The 22,570-nt window shown below is 36.1% G+C and overlaps 2 protein-coding genes across 2 annotated transcripts; one reads left to right on the top strand and one right to left on the bottom strand.

The window, feature by feature from the left end:
- Positions 1-406: 406 nt before the first annotated feature.
- Positions 407-15,979, bottom strand: PRDM4 (PR/SET domain 4). The gene is made up of 12 exons (XM_087968399.1): positions 15,264-15,979; positions 12,420-12,553; positions 11,837-12,013; positions 10,623-11,408; positions 8,853-9,002; positions 7,732-7,779; positions 6,720-6,838; positions 6,039-6,124; positions 3,388-3,515; positions 2,924-3,238; positions 2,090-2,258; positions 407-1,524 (listed from the first exon to the last, which is right to left on the bottom strand). The coding sequence occupies exons 1-12, from the start codon at positions 15,272-15,274 to the stop codon at positions 1,221-1,223; spliced, it is 2,427 nt and encodes an 808-aa protein (XP_087824525.1). The 5' UTR covers positions 15,275-15,979; the 3' UTR covers positions 407-1,220.
- A 2,941-nt stretch (positions 15,980-18,920) lies between these two features.
- Positions 18,921-20,578, top strand: ASCL4 (achaete-scute family bHLH transcription factor 4). The gene has a single exon (XM_087968398.1). The coding sequence runs from the start codon at positions 19,248-19,250 to the stop codon at positions 19,797-19,799; it is 552 nt and encodes a 183-aa protein (XP_087824524.1). The 5' UTR covers positions 18,921-19,247; the 3' UTR covers positions 19,800-20,578.
- The last annotated feature ends 1,992 nt before the right edge of the window (positions 20,579-22,570 follow it).

Below are 22,570 nucleotides of genomic sequence, written 5' to 3'. Positions count from 1 at the left end.
ACTTAAATCCTTTGACATTGCCTATCTGGTTTAAAAGCTATTTAAAAACCAGCTTTCTGAGAACTTAAAGGAAGCTCTCTATATCATGGAAGGTTTCAAATGTGTTTTTAACCAGGATTGGATACCTTGTGAGAGCATGATTCTCTGATCTTATATAAATATATTTATAATATAGGCATATGCTAATTAATAAAATCTAATCTGGCATAGATAAAATAGCTAAGATTAACAATATTGGGTTTTTCTCTCCTCTCCCCCCTCCACATTTGTATTCAATTCTTGGAGAGTGCCTGGTTTGTCAGAAGTAGTTTGCCATTGTCTCCTTCCTAGGGCTCAGAGAAAGTGACTGGCTCAAGGTCACCCACCTAGCTTGGTGCCCAAAGCGGGACTCGAATTCATGGTCTCCCAGTTTCTGATGCCTTAATTACTATATGATTCAGACCATTAATTTAGATATACTTTTACCTAGGAGAACTATCAATGTCAGCATAGTTAATATTGGCTGAAGATCATAATGTATAGATAAACAAATTGTTTAATAAAGAAAAGTTATGGTGAAAAAGCAATTTCTACATACTGGGGAAAAACTCAAAGGAAGAAAAAACAGTACACAGATTAAAAAGCAGTATTTTAATTTTCTGTAAGAAAACAAATCTTAATGATACCTTCATTCCATAAATATATTAGCAGCAGAATTTCCCTTTCAAAATAAGTGGTTATCGGTTACAGTATAGACAAAGTTACATGAATAACCTTGTAAAATTCATGCTAAAATTAAGCTTGCATTTCAAACACAAGCATTAGCATGCCTTACTCTGATTCCCATACTATATTTTTGTTTTCTAATTCTCTGGAAATGCTCAGTTGTCAACAAATGAGCAAATAATTCATTGAGGTACAACAAATATCAATTTAATGAACTAAGTTAAGCTACAAACTTATTTCCAATTAAAAAACACTTTACTGTCATGAAAAAAATTTGGTTTGTGCATACCTTCACATTAAGCATATCTTTAACAGAGACATCTGGTGCTATTTTAGCTGTATCCATCATGCATCAACCATCATCAATGATACCATTTTAATAGATTAACATGGTAATTATATTGTTTTAATGTTCCTGGTAATCTCTCTGAAAACAGATAAGCCATTTTCATTATAGATGAGAATTTGGCCACTGAGTGTAAGTTTAAACAATTTTAGGAATTGTCTTATTTGCGTCAAGACAGTGTATCAGCTGTCACATACATGGTGGTTCTGAGTTGGCAATTTTCATTTGTTGTAGAATTTATCAATTCTTCTTCTTCTGAAGAATCCTCCTCCTCCTCTTCTTGGGCTGAGAGACTAGAGGTTGGTCCTTTACAAATTTTTAGATGGCGAGTAAGGTGGTATTTTGTTAAATAAGCCTTGGAACACTTTTCACACACATAATCCCTTTTTCCTTCATGAGAGTTTAAATGTTTCTTTAGGTGATTTGTCCTTAAGAATAGCTTCTCACATTGTGGACATTTGATTTGACGTTCTCTAAACAGGAATGGGTATGGAGAAAAGAGATAGCATTTTAGTCATGAAAACATGAAAACAATTTTTTATATTTGAGAGTTCTTTGGAATTTGAAGGCTTGTGAGACAGATTTCACAGTTCTAATCTTAAATTTCCCATTTAGCATACAGAAAATCACACTTTTGTATGCATAAGGCTTTGCCATCATCTGCACAATCAACATTCAGTAGGAAATAATCTAGAGGTGCTCTGTTCAACATCACATACTTAGAATTTCATCCTGGAAGAATTCCTATCTTCTGTTCCAAATAACAAATCTTATATATGCAGTTGTCAATATTGATCTCTACCACTCATCATGGGTTAGGCCTCAGATGCTTTTTTGATAAAGAATTAAATACCAGCTTATCAGCATCTTGACACTATTCACTATAATATATTTTTCTTCTGATAAATCTGGGTTTCTTCTGAGAACTGTCCTATCACTATCATGAGTCTTTTAAATATGGACCTCTTTAGTTTGTAGGCAATAAATTAAACACACAAAGAAACACAAATAGTTTGGAATTTCTCCTGAATGACTCACTGTGTATGGGTGAGCACATGCTGCTTGAGATCTTGGCGCCGCATAAATAGTTTATCACAATAGTCACATTTCAGATTTTTTTCTCCAGTGTGGATAACCATGTGTGTCTCTAGGTGTGCCTTCTGAGTAAAAGATTTTTCACAGAGTGCACAGCGATAGTTTTTCTGACCTGAAAATAGACATAAAGATTTACATAAGATCATTTTATCCCATCCCATCCCATCCACAGAACAGTAAATATAGATTGAAATTCCAAGCTATCAACATGTTTGATACTACAGTAGGGCTATACAATAGATTTTAGTGCTGCAAGTAACTAATAGCATGGAGTATGCATGAATCTTATGTTCTGCTATAGACAAGAAATTCCACATAACTCTCCAATTCTCCAAAGATTTCCCAAGTTGCTTTTCTAAAATTACTAAAGAATCTATACCAGTGATGGCGAACTTTTTCAGCAAACTGGAACGCAAGTGGACTGGAGTGCCGGAAACCTGAAGGCCAGTTAGCCGGCGTGCATGCGCGTGCTGGCCAGCTGGTCTTCAGGTTTCCGGCGCTCGAGCACATGCAAAGACCAGCTGGCATGCTTCTTCAACTCCAGCAAAAGGGCAAAAGAAAAATAGTTTCCTAGTGAAAAAGTCACTTAAAAATTTGGGAGCTCACATCCAAAATCAAAATCGAATTGGTTTCTAAAAATAGTTTATGTCATACATATGCAAATAAGGCCTTATTCTAAGAAGGAACAAAACAAGACCAGTCTTCACTGTGAAAAAATAGTTCAATCAGTTCCAAATACTTGTTTGGAAAAAACTTGAAATATTCTTCCTCACTTACCTGTATGAATTTTAAGATGGGTACGCAGATTGCTGGGATCGCTGAATGCCTTGCTACAGAAATCACACTTGTGTGGCTTCATACCTATATGCCCCATGAAGTGAACATGAAGCTTAGAAGGTGATATAAAAGCTTGAGGGCACATGGAGCATTTCCATTTCCTTTCCTTACTGTGTCCTGATCCATGGGTACTGCTGTGTCCCTGACTGGGGAAGTGGCTGTGGAGATGACTACTCAGATGGACCTTAAACTCTGCATAGGAGGCACATTCTTTTCCACAGTGACAAGTGTGCACATCAGGATGCTCAGGAACACCTTTTAGAGAGAGAATTGTTTATGATGCAGCAGAAAGTATGACCCCGCAAAATAAATAGGAAGGTAAGAAAATGCATTTTAAATTTAAAAGACATAAGCTTCAGTCTTTGTATTTTGTTGAAATATGAAGAAAGAGAATAACTGCTTACCAATCTGCTGGGCATAGTCACGACTATAGTAGAAAAGGAGCTCCTGGTCTGGAGAGATGTCGCGGGAAGTGCAGAAGTAAATCTTCCCATCATGAGGGTAAGCTACCAGATTCTGTTCTTCCCGGTTCCTATTTCACAGAGGAAAATCTTAAAATGTATCACCTATATGATTTTCATCATAAATATCCCTAAATCATTTAATATTCCTCACTGAAGCCAATGCTAAAACAATTTGCAGCAACATCACTGAACAGAACTAAACAGATGCTTTTGTGCTGTGGCGCTGGAAAAAACTTGCTGAGAATATTTGAACCATAAGAACCAACCAGATGAAGTAAAACTACTGCAGACAGCAGTAACACTGAAACAAAAATATTCTGGACATGTAATGTGGCAGCAAGAGTCATTGGAAAAGACTGAAAAAGAAACTGAAAGACGACAAAGTGGCTAGATATTATCCCTGGTTACAAAAGCACAAGGTTGTAAGAATTCGCAAAAGTTATTGGAAGAGAATCCTGACATTAGGTCCTTCATGCTGCAAAGAATAAAAAAGGGCTGAACGAATGAACAATGAGGTTCACTAATCTTACTTATCAGAAACAATTTATTTTCAATTGAAGCATCAGGCTGTTAAAACTGTTTTATTGTACTTCAGTCCAGGTATAAGATAGCAATTATCAACTTTGGTGGAGGCTGAAATGATAGGTATTTTTATTTCTACCTAGAGATCATTCTTTTTTTACCTCCATGATGAAGGATTTAGTATTTGATCAGCTACAAGACATGCATTTCATTTTTTTCTTTTTTTGCTAAAGCTCTGATGCTCTGTTCTTAAATTGCTAAAATACTCTACTAGTTATTTAATCTTATTGTGTGCACTACATATATATGTGAATATTAAAAACTTGTTCCAGAGACTATTACCAAAACAAACAATTGAATGAAATATTTAAGTTTCTGTATTTTAAATCTTAATCTAAGGTCGAAGGGCCATGTGTAGCTTCAAAATACTTTCACATATTGCTTACAACTGTAATTTTAATGTGGCTGGGTGGAAAATATTTTACATGAATGTGGAACGATGACATAAACTATACAGTATTTTACTTTTATTTCATTAAATCAGATACATTTTTGTCCAACTCCACCCATTTTTGAGAGTGCAGGCCAAAGCATACAATTCAAAGGCTAATTACACTTCAAAAAAGGCTGCACATCCCTGTTCCAAATGAAATCATTCTGTTTCACAGCATAGATGATCTCTCATCTCTCATCTACCATCTCTCTGCAAAGGGTACTTAAACCATTTTTCAAAATATAGCAAGGTACAGGTAAGAATGATAATATTTAGAAGATCACCTTAGATAAATTTTTAAAAAGAGATCTGTAAATTCAAGTTTAGCTTTAAACAGATTTCAAATGTTTTTCAAATTTCAAGTCTTCCAATACTTCAAGGGCTGTCACAAGGAAGAGAATATGCATTTATTTCTTTGGCTCCCAAGGATAGGATGAAAAACAATGGGTTGAAGCTTTGCACAGATACAAACTCAAAATAAGGATGAATGTCCTGACTCAGGCAGTTATTAAACACTTCCTCTGGAATTTTGGAGGCTCCGTCATAGGAGGTTTTCAAGCAAAGGTTGGACCAACATTTTTCTAGGATGGTATGAAAATTCTTGTCCTGGGCACAGCATTGGACTAAAAGACCTCCAAGATGCCTACCAATTCTATAAGTCATCTGAGCTACAAAGAATTCTACTGAAATGGCTCCAGATAAGTTGCTGAAGCAAGAAAATATCACTAAGATATTAAGATACATGAAAACGATATAGGAAAATGTATTTTTTCTAATTATAGTAGATTCAATCTATCTAATGATCTAACAAAAATAGTAATCCAAACACATTCTGAATCAGTCCTACAAAACATTTGACTGTTAATCCAATCTTGCAATAGTAGATTTTATTGAAATATAAAATGATTTTTCTTAAAACTATTCCAGAGAACTAGTTTGGTGTAGTGGTTAAAGGCATCAGGCTAGGAAGATGATAAATTCTACTCCCACCTTAGGCATGAAGCCAGCAGTCAGTTACTTCCTCTGAGCCCCCAAAAAGTAGGAGGTGGCAAACCACTTCTGAAAATCTTGCCAAGAAAACTGCAGGGACTTGTCCAGGCAGTCATTAGGAGTCAATGCCGACTTGAATGCAACAACAAAAAAAACAAACCCTCAACCCTACTCCGAGTCCAGGCTTTTTTTTTCTTTTTATGACCCTATAGTCCCTTAATTCAGGGTAAAGTTGGAGCAACTGAATGGAGCTGAGCATTTACTGGCCAGATGCCCTTCCTGATGCCTACATGGAGTTTGCAGCAGATACTTTTTTTCTGTGCCTTAAGACAGAAACATCTGTTGCTACCTAGGATTGAACTCTCAACCTTTTGAGTGGGAGGCCAGCATGTTCATCACTAGGCCACCACGCCATTCATTCCAAATCCAGAATATTGAGGAAAAAATATTTAATCGTAATATTTTTTTTCGAAACAAGACAGTATTATGTTATAAAATATCTAGTGAGATGTAATAGGATTATCATGTAATTACTTAGAAATCTTTGCTGTTGGTTTTTGTTGTTGTAGTTTTATCCTTTTCTCACCTGGCCTTCCGCACAAACATCATCCAGTTACATTCATTTTCATCTGTTGTGATGATGTAGAATTCCAGAACATTATTGTGATACATCTGAAAGATAATCAGAGCCATCTCATTAGTTAAAAATCTTCCTACAAAGTGAAGAGAGCACCTTAGCAGCTGCATGAAGTTGTTTTGATTAGTCATCACTTCCTTCAGGCAAATCACATGAGCACAAAACATAGGGTAACAGTCTCCACTCACTATGACTTAAAAAATCAGAGCAATACATATAGACGTTTGGATGAACTTCTGTGCTAGGGGATTATTTATTTTGTAACAGGGTACATTTTCTTCTTCCCTCAGTTTCCAGTTGAACCCTGGTACTTGGTAATGAATTGATGGAAGGAGGACACCAGCAGCAAACACCACAGTGGTAAATCTGATTTTGGATTAGAATGCTTAAGATAACATTCCTATCCCAAGCACTACTTATTGGGAAAAAGAGAGATAACTGTTTTGGAAAATATTTTTCTATATAAGTACAGGGGAGGAAATCCATAATCATTTTATTAATTAACAAAATACTTTAATCACTTATTGTAATAAATGCAGTGTTCCAATTTTGTATGTGCAGAAGAGCCTAATGCAAACAAGTAATTTTTTTGCTTGGGATTGATTTAAAGAGAATATTATACAAACTGACCTTCCAAATGTGATTGGCTGCTTTGTCTGTCCAGTCAGCCACTTCTATTGAGTGACTTTGTTGACCAATGAGTGGTCCAAAGCAGGTACGGACAGGAATAGTTTCCCGAGTCCACACACCTATGAGTAGTTGGGGAAAAAAATCATAGTCCTGTGATTACACCTATCAAATCCAGTAATAACAAGCAATATAATGATGTAGGTTTCACTGCTAGGCAAAAATCTATGAAAGCTTCTACAAAATAGAAATAACAGAAGATACCATATTTTTGTTGAGTAAACTTATAAAGGATCTTGCATTGATCCACTTTATTCTAATATCAATTCATTTAAGATTAAAATGATTTGTGAAAGTGAGATAGGGATTTTTGTGTCCAGGTGCTTGCCTGGCTTGTGGTATAGAGACTCACAAACAAAAAAATCTCTATACCACAATCCAGGCAAGCACCTGGACACAAACAGAACCCCCCTAATACCTCCAGCCCAAACAGCCCCAGCCAGCTACCCAAATAAAACCTAGCTTTCTAATAAATAATTATCGGCCATTCACAAGAAATCAAGCTGCACTAAGAAACCCCAATGCACAAAACACAATGTTGCCAACTAATCAAGAATACAGCAACTTGAAGAAACAGACCTAGACTCCCAGCCAATCAGGTTGAGGAAAAAACCATTCAAATAAAGCAGAAAGCCAGCACCAAATTCGAACAAAAAACGGCTGCCAAGCCTGACACACACGATTAAAAGGAACCCAATACACAAGCCTGAGGATGGCAGATGAGATTCTGCTGAAACGTCGCTATAATTTTAAAAGCACAAATATTAAGAAGTGGGAAAATACCCCAAGAAACCTAAATACCATACATACATACATACATACATACATACATACAATATAAATATACATAAATAAAAACTAAAGTACAATTACATTATTTTCTAGGAACACCTAAGCCTGTTTCCATTCACTACTAACCAGAGATTCATTACCAAAGTAAAGGTAATAGTCATACCTAAGGAAGGAGATCCAAGACAAGTTGATAATTGACAATACTGTCCACCTGAAAGCAATAATTCTCCATTATCATCAATTTGTACATATGAAATAGATTGGGAGATAAAAATAATATGGTGTCAGATTTTCAAATTTCTTTCAAATCATATTTTTTTCCAGAAACTCTTTTAATTTTATGAAAGTATTTAACATAACTGCTATGACTCCAATAACTGTTTGCATAAGAATAAACAGTTACCTGCAAAGGTTAGACATTCCCATTCAAGCATTTCAATGAATCCCCAAGTGAACAAAAGCCAACACAACTTCAACATGGTACAGAGTTAAGTACAATGTATTTCTGGAAATCTGAATGCATATTTACGATTTATGTCCAACTGCTCACACTTTTAAATAAGAAAGTGGGTATAGCAGGTGCAAAACTTTTAATTTAATTTCAGTGCTATTTTTTATTGTAAAATCATTTGTAAAATCTATGTGCCCTATAATTAATAGAATAAAACAATTCCATATATGAACAATTGTAAGTGGAACAGGAAATATTTTGTGGGTAGAAGGAAGGAAGCATTCAACTGAATATCAGCACATATAGAAACTAAATAAAGTCAGTGAAGAGTTAGAACTGTAAAGAGATTGGATGTTTCAGTAAAGCAATGATTCAAAACTTATTTCCAAATTGATTATAGTTAACAGAGAAGGTACCAGTTCTGGAATAACCACAATCCTCAAGTTTGAATATTACTTAAAATGTGTATGAACAGCCGAAGCCTGAAGTGCATGCAAAGAGACCCAAGAATTATTTCGGAGCTAGGAAACTTGTCTACAGAAAATGTTTGGAACGTGTTATATGAAGTACTGCATGAAAAAAAGTCCAAACATCTGCATCTGCAATATTCGCTGTTTTATTTTGAATGTGTAAACAATTGCACTGTAATTGCATACAAAGTGGCAAAAATATGTTTTTTACCACACAGAGCTTGCATTGTACTGCATGCTTAATAATAAAGCTCTGTCCAGATTCACATTCTTTCCCCAGTACAATAGTGGCTTTTATTGTCCAGCTACTGTATCAAATTGGGTTTCAAGATGAGAATATACAATATACAATAAACGTCTTACCAACTTCAGGTCCCATGACAGCATGGCGGATATTAAGCTGTTTTGGGAGAGAAAGTCTGGCCCTGCTCTCTATCGGAGTATCAGAAACAAAAGTCACTGGCCCATGATCTGGGCAGTCTGATGGGTAAGCCTTGTCGCAGAGTGTGCACCCTGTGGATAAGAGAAAGGAATACAGAATGAGAGAATTATTCCTGTCCTTTGCTGTAACACAGGGGTCCCCAACCCATTCCATGGCCCTTTGCCTGGCCACAGCTCATTTGGAACCGGGCTGCAGAAATGGTGGGTGAGTACACGAGTACATGCAGCTGCATTTGTGAAAGCGGCACACGCATGCACATGAAACCATTCCCTCTCTTCCCCTACCGCTGCCACCATCTCTGTAGGTGTGCCAAGCCAGAAAGGTTGGGGAATGCTGATATAACATACAGGCAAGATGAGGGTACCAAAAAACCCCACGCAATAATATTAGACCTATGCTTATTAAATGTTTGATACTAGTGTCAAATAAAAATTGCCTTGAAGTGATAATTTTGTTTTACAGTCATTAGCTTTTGATGGGGAACAGGGTTAGAGACATATTTATTTATTATTAATTGGATTTATATTGCCGCCTATTTGCCCATGGTGACTCAAGGCGGGTTACAGAATGTAAAACCATATTTAAAATAAAAAACAATAAAAACTAACAAAAAGAATCAAATAAATTAATAAAGTACAATAGAACAAAATCTGAAAAAAAAGATCATCCACAACTCCCATTCCCTGCCCATTATAATATGGGTATGAGCGGACAACTAAAACTGGTTAAATATTTTAATGCACTATATTGAGTATAGTCCATATATTGATTCTTGGAAGCAAATTTATTTGCAAAATTGAGATATGGATTTGTTCATGAGGTAAACAGGTCATGTAATTGCAGGTGAATTTTCTTCTACAAATATATTCTGCGCATTCAACTTGCAAGTAGGTAAACAGTAGTTTTATAGGAACATGCACTATGCCAGTCCAGCTATTACAACCATAGTTTTCTCTGATTTACATGCAGTACTGACTAATGAAAGGTGCGGACAACTGTAGAGTAAAAGTCATATTTCTTCCTTCTTTGGAAGAATTACAAATAAATAAATAAAAATAGGTGCATATATTTTGAATAATTATTAAGATGCTTATATGCATGCCAATTTCTCTGAACTGAGAGGAGAGAAAAAGTGAAAGTTGATCTGTTCAACAACTGAAACCCAGCAAAACAATCCACAGCTTCTTTAGTTTTTGTATAGCTGTATCCATCCTAAATGAAAAAATTCTTTCTTCATAGTCAGGAAAGAGAAAGCCTAACTGGGATATTTTGCAAAGTAAATATACTTAAATATTTATTATACGTAGCAGGAACAAACAATCAGTACCTTTCAGATGTTTTGAATTTTAATTGTTACCATCTCTAGCCATTCTCTATAATGACTGATATTTAACTCACAGTAAAACCACGCAGAAGAAGCATTGCATTCCCCTTGCATCCAGAATGGGTTTCCATTGTATACTAAGCCAAGTTATAGTTAGTTCATTTTTGGCTTAATGAGCTATGCCAATTGTGATACATTAACCAGGGTTAAATGATGGCTTACAGTCCTATGTAAATTCAACCATTGGTTAAAATGTAAGCTTTTTCCATTGGATTTTGTCATAAGTACATACATTTAAAAACAGGATGAGTTAAACTTTTTGAATTAGCTGCAAAATACTGTTTAAGACATGTTGATGCATACTCACATATTGTAAACAATGTAGCCATATTCTCCTTATTGGAATTGGAATCTTCCATCTGCAATGATGATGGCACAAAAGTAAGATTGTCTGAAGAGACATCCACATGATTTTGCCCCATGGCTACTTCCTGGTTAATGGAGGATACAGTCACAGGCTCCAAGCTGAGACCCACTTCATGTAATGAGACAGATTCCAGGGAAGTGAGATTATGTGAGGTAGAAAGTGCAACACTCACAGAATTGCTGCTCATGGCCACTGTATGAATAGAGTCCCCAAGTGTTCGGTCAGGCATCCCATTGACACGGCCTGAAATGTGGTCAGTCTCCATAACAACAGGAAGTTCCAAACTGTTACCATGGATAGGGATGACACCATTATGCCCTACAGTTTCTGAGGCTAAACCACCATCCACTGCTAGAGGCTCATGATTACGGCTGCCATTTGCAATTTGTGAATGATCCCCACCTACATCACTCATCCTAAGTTCTTCAGCCATTCTGTCGCTTGAGATTGGACTGGTAACTCTTGAAACACTTTCTATGGTAATTGTTGTGTCTAGAGCTACATCATGGCCATCACTGGGATGTAAACTTTGAGTATTATGTGCATTCACTGAACGAGAATCCATGGAGACAATGCCTGCTTCAAGACCCACAGATCCATTGGGCTGGTAAGGATCTAGGTCTGAAGGATTATTGGAGACAGATAAAGCTGAGTTACTGTCAACATTGATATTGTTGGGGTGAATACATTGAGGTGGAGGTCTGTCAGCTAAGTAAGATATGAGACCTGAAGAAGAGAAATGAAAAAAGGCAAAAATAAACACATTGTCTCATACTAACAAGTCAAGTTTTAAATTGTTGAACATAAGGAAAATTAATGTGCACCAGTGCATCCAATAAGCCTAAGGCTCAGTATTTACACCTCTCATGGCTTGCAAATAAAGAATTTAAAGAATTATTAAGGCACAAGAAAAATAAATGTACAAGTTAACTTAAACAATTCCAGATCATAACTATTCTTGTAATAATTGTCAAATAAATAAAACAGAATTATAAATCTGAAACAGAATGTTCAACACATCCTTATTTACTTGTAAAATTGATATCCTGTTGCCTATTCAATTGAGGCTTTGCAACTTACAGTAAAGTGTTAACCATTGCCCCATATTACTTATCCTAAGATTTAAACAAAGTCTATTGTGTTACACTACATACCAGGTAGAATGTGTCTAAAGTAACTGCTTTCTAGATGAGGGTAAGGTGGTGGAGGTAGGGTATAATTTCTCTCTGGTATACCACACATCACTCCTCGATCTCCAATGCCCATTGGAAGCATCAGAGACAAAGCAGATGGTAATGAGGGCCCCAAATTTGGAATTGCAACTGGTAATCCTAATAAAAAAAACAAAATAATTAGTCTACAACTGATCAAACATTTGGAGAGACTGGATGCACAGAGATTAAGATTGGAAAGGTCATTAGAGATTTTGATTTCAACTCAATTGGAGTAAACACGACTTAAAACATACAATCACCTTTGTTCACAATATTCTTATTGTGTACATTTTTATTGCAAGTTGACACTGACTTTTTTGTAATAATGGAAAGATACTCAGTTCTTGGAAATTACATCTAAGAGCCAGGGTGTGGGCAATAGCAAAACACTAAGGAAAAAGTATTAAAGCAAAATCGAGTTTCCTAAAGCTGGGTTTAGACATGTCACACCATTTCCCAATTTGAAAAGCACAGAAATAAAAACATCAACAAAATGTCTCTTTATCTTGATTTGATACGTTACCTGGTGCTTGTATAGCATTATGAGTGGGTGAGGAGGTCAAAGCTATGTGATTTCCTGCAACAGCCAGGGCATTGCTCACAGAAGAAGCTGCCAGCTGTTCCATCCCCACAGGGCTCAGACTCATTTCATTCATCCTAGACAAAAAAGGGTATTTAAAATGTACACAGTAGTTTAGGCAAGCATGAGTTTGGCATTTAACATACATACAGAACACAGTTTCTACCACTTTTGAATGATGACAAGGGGCTGCATTCTAACATGGAAGGTCAAGGCAAAAACTAAATTTATTTAAATAAGTAATTTCAATATTATTAATGAATACAATCCTTTGTATGTACATCTGGTATAGAAAAATAGATCATGCTGTTTTGCTTTTCTTCCTCCACTCCCATCATCTTTTCTATTTCTCCAGCACATTTAATAAAAGACTCCAACGAAGCTGAGATAAAACTGGCCCAGAATCAAAGAACTGAGAAGCAGGATGTTTCAAGATTGTTTGCCAATGGGAAACCAGACTGCCAACAAATGCTGTAGCATTACAACATTGCAAAGAAAAAAAAAATAGCTGTATAAGTTAAAATCTTTAAGAGTTTGCTAACATTTTGATTTCCCATGCTTCGGAGTGCTTCCTTAAAGGTTACCAAAACTAAACTGTAATAAATTCAATACCAGTAATACCAGTACCAGTAATAAATTAAGTATTAAATATAAATAATTGATTTAAAGAAAAACCATGTAATGGGCACTGGACATTTTATTGGGGCATCCCTCAACATAATAGACAAGTTCAGCAATCCAAACAGTTTAGATCAGATACCTAAATCTACATAATGTACATTGCGACATGGTTTACATAATTCAGGCCATTATATTATCATACAAATACTGTACATCACTTTGATTGACATCGTTCAAGTTAAACGGATATTTGGGAATTAACATCCCACCCCTGAATGATCTGTTAAATCTGTAATTTTCAAAATATTGCAGGCATTAATTCAGCAAATCACAGCAATTCCAAAAGCAGTTTCATGCTTATAATTCTTACATGTTAACTGCCATCTTTAAAATGTTGCTTGATTATTTAAAAAGCTACTAAGCACAAATAAAAATCACATTTTTTAGACTGATTGGAACTATAATTTTAGAAGGAAAAGATATTCATGAATTTTATCCTTATTATTGCCACACATTAGAACCCACTGTGAATTAGTTTTAAGTCAGCAAAACATTTGTAACCCTGATCATTATCTAATCAGAGTTAAGGATACAGAATGTTTTTTTCTTCCCATCTTTGTTCATCTATGAATATTTAACTCATTTAGGCTTTGTAACTGACACCTTGATCAACATTGCCTGGATTCACACAACAGAAACACAAGAACTAGGCTCTGAATCAGTCCCTTTTTTGAGCATACTTCCTATTTGAAAGAAAGCAAATTAACAGCAGTGATTCTCAGAGGCAAAATGGACAATGTCTTCCAAAGACAGATAATTTTGCTGCCACAAGCATCAATCAGTATTATAATTTGACCAAATTAAATACAGCAATATAGATTCATCCAGCCAAAGCTCACAAACAGTAAAACAGTAGAGATATACCTCACATTTTTCTCAGAGGCAGGATCCCACTCCCAATGTCCCTGAGACTAACTCACATCTTTCATGGACAGATTATTTTCTTTGTTTCTTTTTATCTTTTTTCCCTCTTTCTTTCTTTTTTGAAAAAGGACCTGTCCTTTCATTGATTACAGAGAAGCAGAGGCCCCAAGAGGTACAGTTTAGAAAAAGAACCTCAGTCCAGGCCTAAACTATGCAATATATTGCCATCATTTGTGCACTGGATATGAATAAGAGCCCCTTGGTTATGTATCATAATGATAGAGAAATCCCAGTTGTCCCAGGCCCTTTCCTATCAGGCAGGGACATGATGGCCATACATCATATCAAAATATAGTCAATTAGTTTGCGGCAACTATATAACAGTAATAAAGAAAGATGACAACTAGGAAAATATGTCAATTTATCTCTTACACCTGAGTTTGTGACTAAGTCTTCTTTCAACTACAGCTTTCATTTGCAAAAGGAATAATGCTTGCAGATAGAATATGAAGATTTTATATTTCCCAATCTCAACAATGCCTTCTTACAACATTTTTAGCATTGTTAGTATAGGAATAAGTTAGACAGATCACTTCACTTACAGTGAAATGAAAGAATTAATATACTTAATAGGATCACTGCTCTTACACTGTCTTTATCAATAGCCTCAGGAGGTATTAATTCAACAACATCAACAATAAAAAAGGATTAGTCATCACATTATGTTTTGACAGTTCAATAAAATCTGACTGTATTTCTACAGGCTTCAGATCTTTTCAATGTATGTATACTTTGGCTTACATATATCTGGACTTTGACTTGTAATTAAGTAGATGCTAATTAACCAATAATGTTAAGTCCCACAGCCTGAAAGAACATGTCATTTGGAATCTTCTTTCACTTTGCTAAAATTTAGCTGAAGCCTTTCTGATTTATTCACAAAAATAACAGCAGTGGCTTATAATCTTTGAAGAAAACTGCTTCATCAAAGCCTATGCCACAAGGACATTACTGATCTTCATTACCCAATGGTTAGATTTAAAGACTTCTGCTGTTTAGATGCAGAATAATTTATGATCTGCATAAATTCCAGTTTCCCCTCAGAGTGGTTTATTCGTGAAAGAACTCTAGACATGCTCAGAGACATTCACCTAAAACCTCAGGCATCAGAAACAAGATCAAGCCCCAGAATCATTTCATCATTTATACGAAGCCATACATACACCCATGCAATGATCCCACCTGGGATGCATCTGCCGGCGAGGCCGGGCCTACGAGGGCCCCAGTGGCGACGGCCTTCTTCTCCACATCTGGTTCCCCTTTTCCAGCTTTTGTCCTCCAGCACCTTCCACCGCCGCGCTCCGGGCAAGCCAGCATCAGTCTAAGGCGGACCCAGCCACCTCCCGCAGCACCTGAGCCCCGGCCCCGGACACGCCACCGCCCACCGCCGGAACCAGAACCGCCTCATGGAGGTACCCGGCGGACCTCGGGGAAAAAAGGGGGGGAACTGAAAAAATTGTAGCACCAACCGCGCAGAGCGCCCCCCTTCGGAAGGGGCGGTTGTGCACCTGCGGACGGGCTGCTCCTCTGACAGGAAGGTCAAAAGCGGCACGGAGATCACTTCCGGTTTATGCCAGATCCTGAAAACGCCCCCTGCCGCTCTTCTTGCTACTAATCTATCCTCCCTTTGCTGTAAAACGCAGACTTAACGGGCCGCCCGCCGCTCGCGCAAACTCCGTGTAAACATCTGCCCGGCTGCTTTCCGCTGGGTTTTCTCCTCAGGTTTTCGCTTCCAACCCGATCGGCGCTTCCTAGAATACTGAAAAAGTTTTCTGATGCAATTTGCGCAATGTGGTACTACGGTTTAAACTCCACTGAAGTTACTAGAATACCGGCAGTCTGTTTAGAGCAGGGTTTGTCAACCGTGGCGGTTTTAAGTTGCGTGGACTTCAACTCCCAGAATTCCCCAGTCAGTCAAGCTGGCTGGGGAATTCTGGGAGTTGAAGTCACGCATCTTAAAAGTTGCCAAGATTGAGAAACACTGCTTTAGAGTACAAATCGAAGTTATATGCTGTGTGGAAGACATTAAAGTTATATGATAAATAATGTATAATGTAATGAACATTGTTTTTTTTTTAATCACATAAGACCCCAAGACACCTTAGCTAAATATCGTTCATTTATATGCTATGTTAATTGTCATAGTAAAGGCTGATTGCAATTAAAAAGAGTCACTTTTTACAATTATGTTGTTTTTCTATTATATATTTAATTACAATAAAGCATGGCTTCAGAAGATAAATTGGATTTTTTTTAAAAAAAAATGCTTTCCCCCCCTTTTTACAAGACATTTGGAGAAATACATTCCTACACATTTCAGAAAAATATTTACATTGGATAGTGTTATGCTATAGTGTTCTGACATAGAATTGGGAAAATTGGGTGCTGAATGTGCTTTTTACATCCAGAATACAGCCAAACTAAAAGGCCAGATCAGACCATGACCCACCAGTTTCTTGCAGAAATATTTTCCAAAGCTTACAATATTATAACTAGCTACTTTGACCACCAATTGTAAAAAATCACCACACAGGATAGGAAAAACAGTTCCCTCCTTCCTCCAAGAAGAGTATATGGCTGTCAGGAAAACCCACTATAAGAGGGCATGACAAAATACAGCATCTGTATCTCCTCTGACAGCTGAAAATATAGTGAATTTCTCATAGCAAGCAATGTATAACAAGGTGGTCAGCCTTCCTGGAGCTGAGTCTGTATGCACATTATGAACAATTATCTCACTTGCATACAAGCTGCATGCTTTATTTTAAAAATCTATACATTTCATTCAGAATCAAACAGCAGTTTCTCCCTATACATGGTTTTGTCCTGTTGTAATCCTCGAAGTTTCAAAGGCAAATGCCACAGAAAAATGTGTTTGCAGGAAGAGACCAGCAAGCATTTACCAATCCCTTCAAAGAGATTCATCTTTAAAAATCTTTTTTTTTTCATTCCTAAATGACCAGTTTCTTTTTAGGTACATGAGTTCTTTATTGTAAACTGCCCAGTGTAGACATGTAAAAAATAAATTTATTTTACTGTATTGCGGAACAGCAGGTAGTTCAGGAAGTCAACATTTCTTCACAAATTCCAAACATGGTCAGCTCTACTGCTTCCTTCTTATATAAAGGACAATATATAAACACTATGAAAAATAGGTAAATAATATAAAGGTATCTGTGTGCATAAAATGGAGAAACACAATGCTACTGTAAAGAACTTTTTAAATAAATGTTTTATTGGGGCAAATAAAGCTGTACTCCAAATATTCCAAATGACAAGTTATAATCTTCTATATAAAGAAGAACACACAAAGTGCATTAAATATACTTAGTAATATTAACATTGTAGTCAGCAGCATCTGACTACAGAGGTTGTTGACTACAAAGTAAAATGATGACACCAAAATGATGGCATACATAGTGATGTTTCATGCAGATCCTGTTTTCATGATAATTTTGCCCTTATGCTCTCCTGCCCTTTCTGTGGATACCATGTCTCTTCTGTAGATCCAAGTAGCAGAAATTTTAGTTCAGTTCATAAAAAAAAACATTCTTTTTTGTTAAACACTACAACAATTTCATCAAAAAAGAAAAAAATAGAGTGATCCATTAAAAACTGAATGAAGCATTGGCAGCATTGAACAAGGAAATAAAAAATTATTCCAGTTCTATATCCATTTCCATGTGGAGAAAAGGAAAATAGGAATGGTTTGGGGGAAACCTAAAAAGCTAAGGATATCTTTTTAAAAAGAAAAAAACCTACCTAGAGACTGAGTCAACTTGTTTAGATTAGTATCTAGCACAATTATATTTATCATATTTACTTATATTACAGTTTGAAGAACAATTCCTATCCCTTTTTCGTAAGCTAAATAGGACATGCGCAATAGGAAACTATTCAGTGAAATACATTTGTTTTGAAGTGGAAAATGTTAACATTTCCTTTTGTTTCATGAACAATGCCATTCTTAAAGTCTCCCAAGTTACAACATTTTCAAACAGAATTCATTTCTTTTCCTGAAAAGATTGAAATCGCTTTAAAAAAAACTAGTAAAAGTGTATTTTTAAATATGGGCTAGAACTGTGCCATAAGGGATGTATATAAAACAAGGAATAATTATAGTGGAACCAAAATAATCCATTTAACAGTGACAATGGTGCATACAATTTATATAATATAATTCGAAGTACAGATGATTGCTCCAAGACTCATTATATCTACAATTTACCAGAGAGAATAAGGGGAAAGGGTTAGAGTTAGATGAAAAAAGAATAAGATGCCCTTATTGCAGTTGAATATATTGAATTTAGCAAATAGCTTCTTTTGCTACAGCACACATCTTAAAGAATGCAAGACAATTCCTACCAACCATGTTTGGAAATATGCTTCATCTGTCACATTCTCAACCACAAGGGAGCACTCTTTCCCTTAATAGCCTGTATCTCACATTTCTGCACACATTCACACACACATGGACATACACATCACATAACTTGTCAGATGCAGATTAAATCTGCAAACTTCTATGAACTGACTGATGCCATTATTTTAGAACAGCAGAAGCTGCAAAATCTGCCCTCATGCTTTGGATTTCGATATAGAAAGCCCTTGGCTAGTTTTTTTTTCAGCTGACAGGAGATCCTCAATTCTTGAGGAGAAAGAGGTGGAGCTTTGGCAACTCTTGGCAAATGCCTGCAAACTTTTCAAGTTATCCATCCTTTTGGAGGCAGGTAATATCAAAGGGCACTGCGGATTACAATATGTGAGGAGTGTTTACAGCCTGGAAGATTATTTATTTTTGGTTTTATCTCTATAGTCACACATCCAAGCTTGAAGAAAAGAAACACAGGAACCCTCTCATTATCTTTTGAAATATGAAGATCAGAGGAAAACCTGGGTTTTAAAGTGTGGAGTGATGCTCCTAGAAGCCTGCTTATAAATTAGAAGGCATTCTGATTCACTAATAACAGACTAAGGAACAGAACTGATACTTGGTAGAAGAGCAGAATTTCAGGGTAATTTTTACTACCATGGACCTTAAGCCCAATACCTACTTGCCTGATCACCATAAATTGTGGAGCAGAACATCTGGCCTATTTGACTTCTCCTTCAATGGATAAATTCCAAAAAGCCTATTCTGGAATTTGACTCTGAATCGCTTCTAAGATGGGGAGTAAGAAAGATGATGGGCTCTTGAACCGGATCTCATGTTCAGGACCGGCATCTCTTGGAAGCAGTCATGTTACGGGTTCTCATGGTTTACCACTCCGAGAACCATTTGGCATCCCTCTTCCTTTTGGACAAACGTACTGGGACCATCAACCTTACAGTGGATATTCAGGAAGATTCTCTTATTTACCCTTTTCTGGGTATGTGGGAGTTTACGACTACTCGTTTGAGCCAGCTTTCATTCGGAAAAGGAATGAGAGGGAAAGGCAGAGGGTTCGTTGTGTAAATGAAGGCTATGCACGCCTCAGAGACCATCTTCCCAAAGAGCTTGCTGAGAAGCGTCTCAGCAAAGTGGAGACTTTGAAAGCTGCCATCACTTACATCAAACACCTTCAGAATTTGCTGGAATATCATCCTTTAGGAACAAATAATAAGACAGCCATTCCAGCTACAGATGCACCAGGAGTTTCTGGTCCTAGTTTAAGAAGAGAATGTAACAGTGATGGAGAATCTAAAACTTCATTAGCTTCATCTCCTTACAGTGATTGAGGAAGTTTGTAGTTAGGAAAACAGTCTATAGAAACAAACAACCTCATGACCATCGATCTCTTTCGGGGGGGGGACCCAAAGAATTTCCAATCTTTTGTGGGTCACCTGGAGGACAAAAATTCATCTCTAGCAAAAGGCTGGAAAAAGATATTGAGAAGACTGTTTCCAGTATAATTCATTCTTTGGCAATCTTCAGGTGTTTATGTAAGAAACATATAACATAGTCCCTAACATTTCTTTATTTATGATATTGAATATTTTATGACTGAACTATCTTTTCTAAAATTGGAAACATTATTGACTTGTAATCTTTGTTTTGTTTTGGTTTAGTTAAAGACAACAATAAAGTCAGGTGTGTTTTTCCACCTGTCTTGTAACAATGATCTACTTGTTAGAAAACTCTGTCCAGGTATAGTGGACCCTGGACAATAATGCTGTAATTATTAATCATAATTAGCAGAGCATTATCTCTAAATAAAGTGAATTATATTTGCACTCTGGGGAATGTTTTGAAACTTGGGATTAAGTCAAAATTATCTTGACTTTAATGAGCTTTAAACTAAATTGTTTTGAAATTGTTTGATGGCTTACAATGAGATTACCATCTTCATATTTTAGGGTTTACATTTAGGATGTGCTAGATTGAAAAATGTGAACAGTATTTCATTTTTTGTCAGTATGTGATTTCAATGTGATAATGACTAAAATTAATGAAATGTGTTTAGCTGTAATTTTATTTTGAGTAGCTCTAATTTAAGAATGAAACACATTTTTTCTGATGTTCTGTCTTGCTTATTAATAACCAACTATATGTGCATATAAGCTTAATTAGTGTGGCATTTGGTTGATATATGTAGGTTTCATGTATATACACATTAACATGTCAAAATGGAAAGAGCAAAATAAATGCAGGCACAATAATGAGTGATCCGCAAAATGCCAAGATGATGACAAATATGGATAAAGAAACTATTGATATATAATTTCAGTGTGAGAGGGAAGGGAGCAAAATATGAAAAAAAACAAGATATGGACTTATCCCCAGATTTTCAAACAATATGTTTGATTTGATTTAGAGAATAGGGGCAAAATTTAATTATACTTACTAAACGAGAAGAATCTGAATCTGTCTTAAAAAGGGAGGAGATATTGCTTCATGCATTCCTGTTACTGTATATTAATTATTTTGCAAACCCAGTCAAATGGCATCATAAGAAAGGAAGCTAATTTAAAATAAGCCAAATCATTAGTCTATCAAGTCTATGTATTTATCATGATAATTCCCCCACCCTGATTCATGTCTTACTTTGCCTATAGTCATGCACTGATGTGACACTAAAAGGAAGAATAACCCTAATATCACATATTTAGGCAGATCATACTTCACCAAGCTGCTGGTAAAGAAAAGTTGAACATGAGAACAATTGTCTCTTGCCCACAGATGTCCCAAAGGTGTTTTTTCAAGAGACAACTGGACTTTATAAAAACAAAGTCCAGTTGCCTTTTGAAAAAGCACCTTTAGGACAACTGTGACCTGGATGACTGAGAATCTCCATAGACACTTGCACACAGATGTAACGTTTGAAATGCTTGCGCTCTATATACATGCTGCAAATAGGATTACTCAAGGTCTAAGGATGGAGCCAAGAGCATGAAGCTACAGCTCCTTGTCTAGCCATGATTCCAAAAAAGATGGATTTTCTTTCAGTGAAAATACTCTGATCCAACAAATTTTAACTCCAATGATGTGGAATTTAAACTTTGAGAAAAGAGTGCCAAATCAAACTCCGGGTGGAAAGCAATTGCATTTACCTTCTACATTTTGTGAAGTGGTTTGTAAGTTTGTTCTTTGTACTCAAGTATGCATTCTATGGTATGTGTGGGTTTTCAAATTTTCAGAAGCTCAACTTATATTGTTCTTGGGCTTTTGGAAGAGAACAAAATACTTTTACACTCTTGACATATTTTAAGCTGGTTGTGTGATATTATCCAGTGACTAGTTCTGGAATAGCCAGGGGACCTGCATCTTTGAAAGAGCTCCACCTGGCTGCAAAAATGCTCTTTGTTCTTAGTTAAACACATGGAAGAGATTAAAGTCACAATAATGTTTCACCTTGATAGGTGCTTCCTTACTACTACATGTAGCAGTAGTAGTTTTGAAAATAACTTCAGTCCCCATCACCTCCACCACAGATTCTTTATAGGTAAGGATGAAAGCTAACTGAATATTATTCTAGCTAATATAGGTCTTAACCTGCCATAAAACAATATTGCAGCAAAATCCCCAACTTCATTTTCAGCAGGCTCCACGCTGGAATTATTTTTAACCCTTATAATGAGTAGCAAGTGAATAGCATTCTTCTTGCAGAAAAACAGAAAATGATCCAACTTTACATTCTTTCAATTAATGTTTGAATTAAAAACAGCACCAGGAGTTGTCTCCCCATATGGCATGATTACTGTTTGCCATAAAAATACTTCACAGATTCCCTTTGATACATGCTCAATGATTTTATCAGTAATTAATTAGCAGCCAAAGAATAAATGTTGTTTATTCTTGTGTTATATCTCAAAAATGGATTCTAATTTATACTCACGATGACATAGTTGCTATTAAGAGTAATACAGTCTACATGGCAGCAAGCTTATGTCTTGAAATATGAGTTGCTTTTTCATTTAAAAGCAGAGTTCAAAAAAGTATTATCTATGACTAATGTACATTAATACAGAAACACAACAGGAGTGCTGTGAAATGAAATTGGTAGTAAAGT

The sequence above is a fragment of the Notechis scutatus genome, chromosome 6 (genome assembly GCF_049901735.1).
Source record: "Notechis scutatus isolate UNSWTSFEM ecotype Mainland chromosome 6, rNotScu1.2, whole genome shotgun sequence".
Classification (NCBI taxonomy): Eukaryota; Metazoa; Chordata; class Lepidosauria; order Squamata; family Elapidae; genus Notechis; species Notechis scutatus.
The sequence above is the reverse complement of the archived record's forward strand: the minus strand, read 5'-3'. Positions and strand labels throughout refer to the sequence as shown.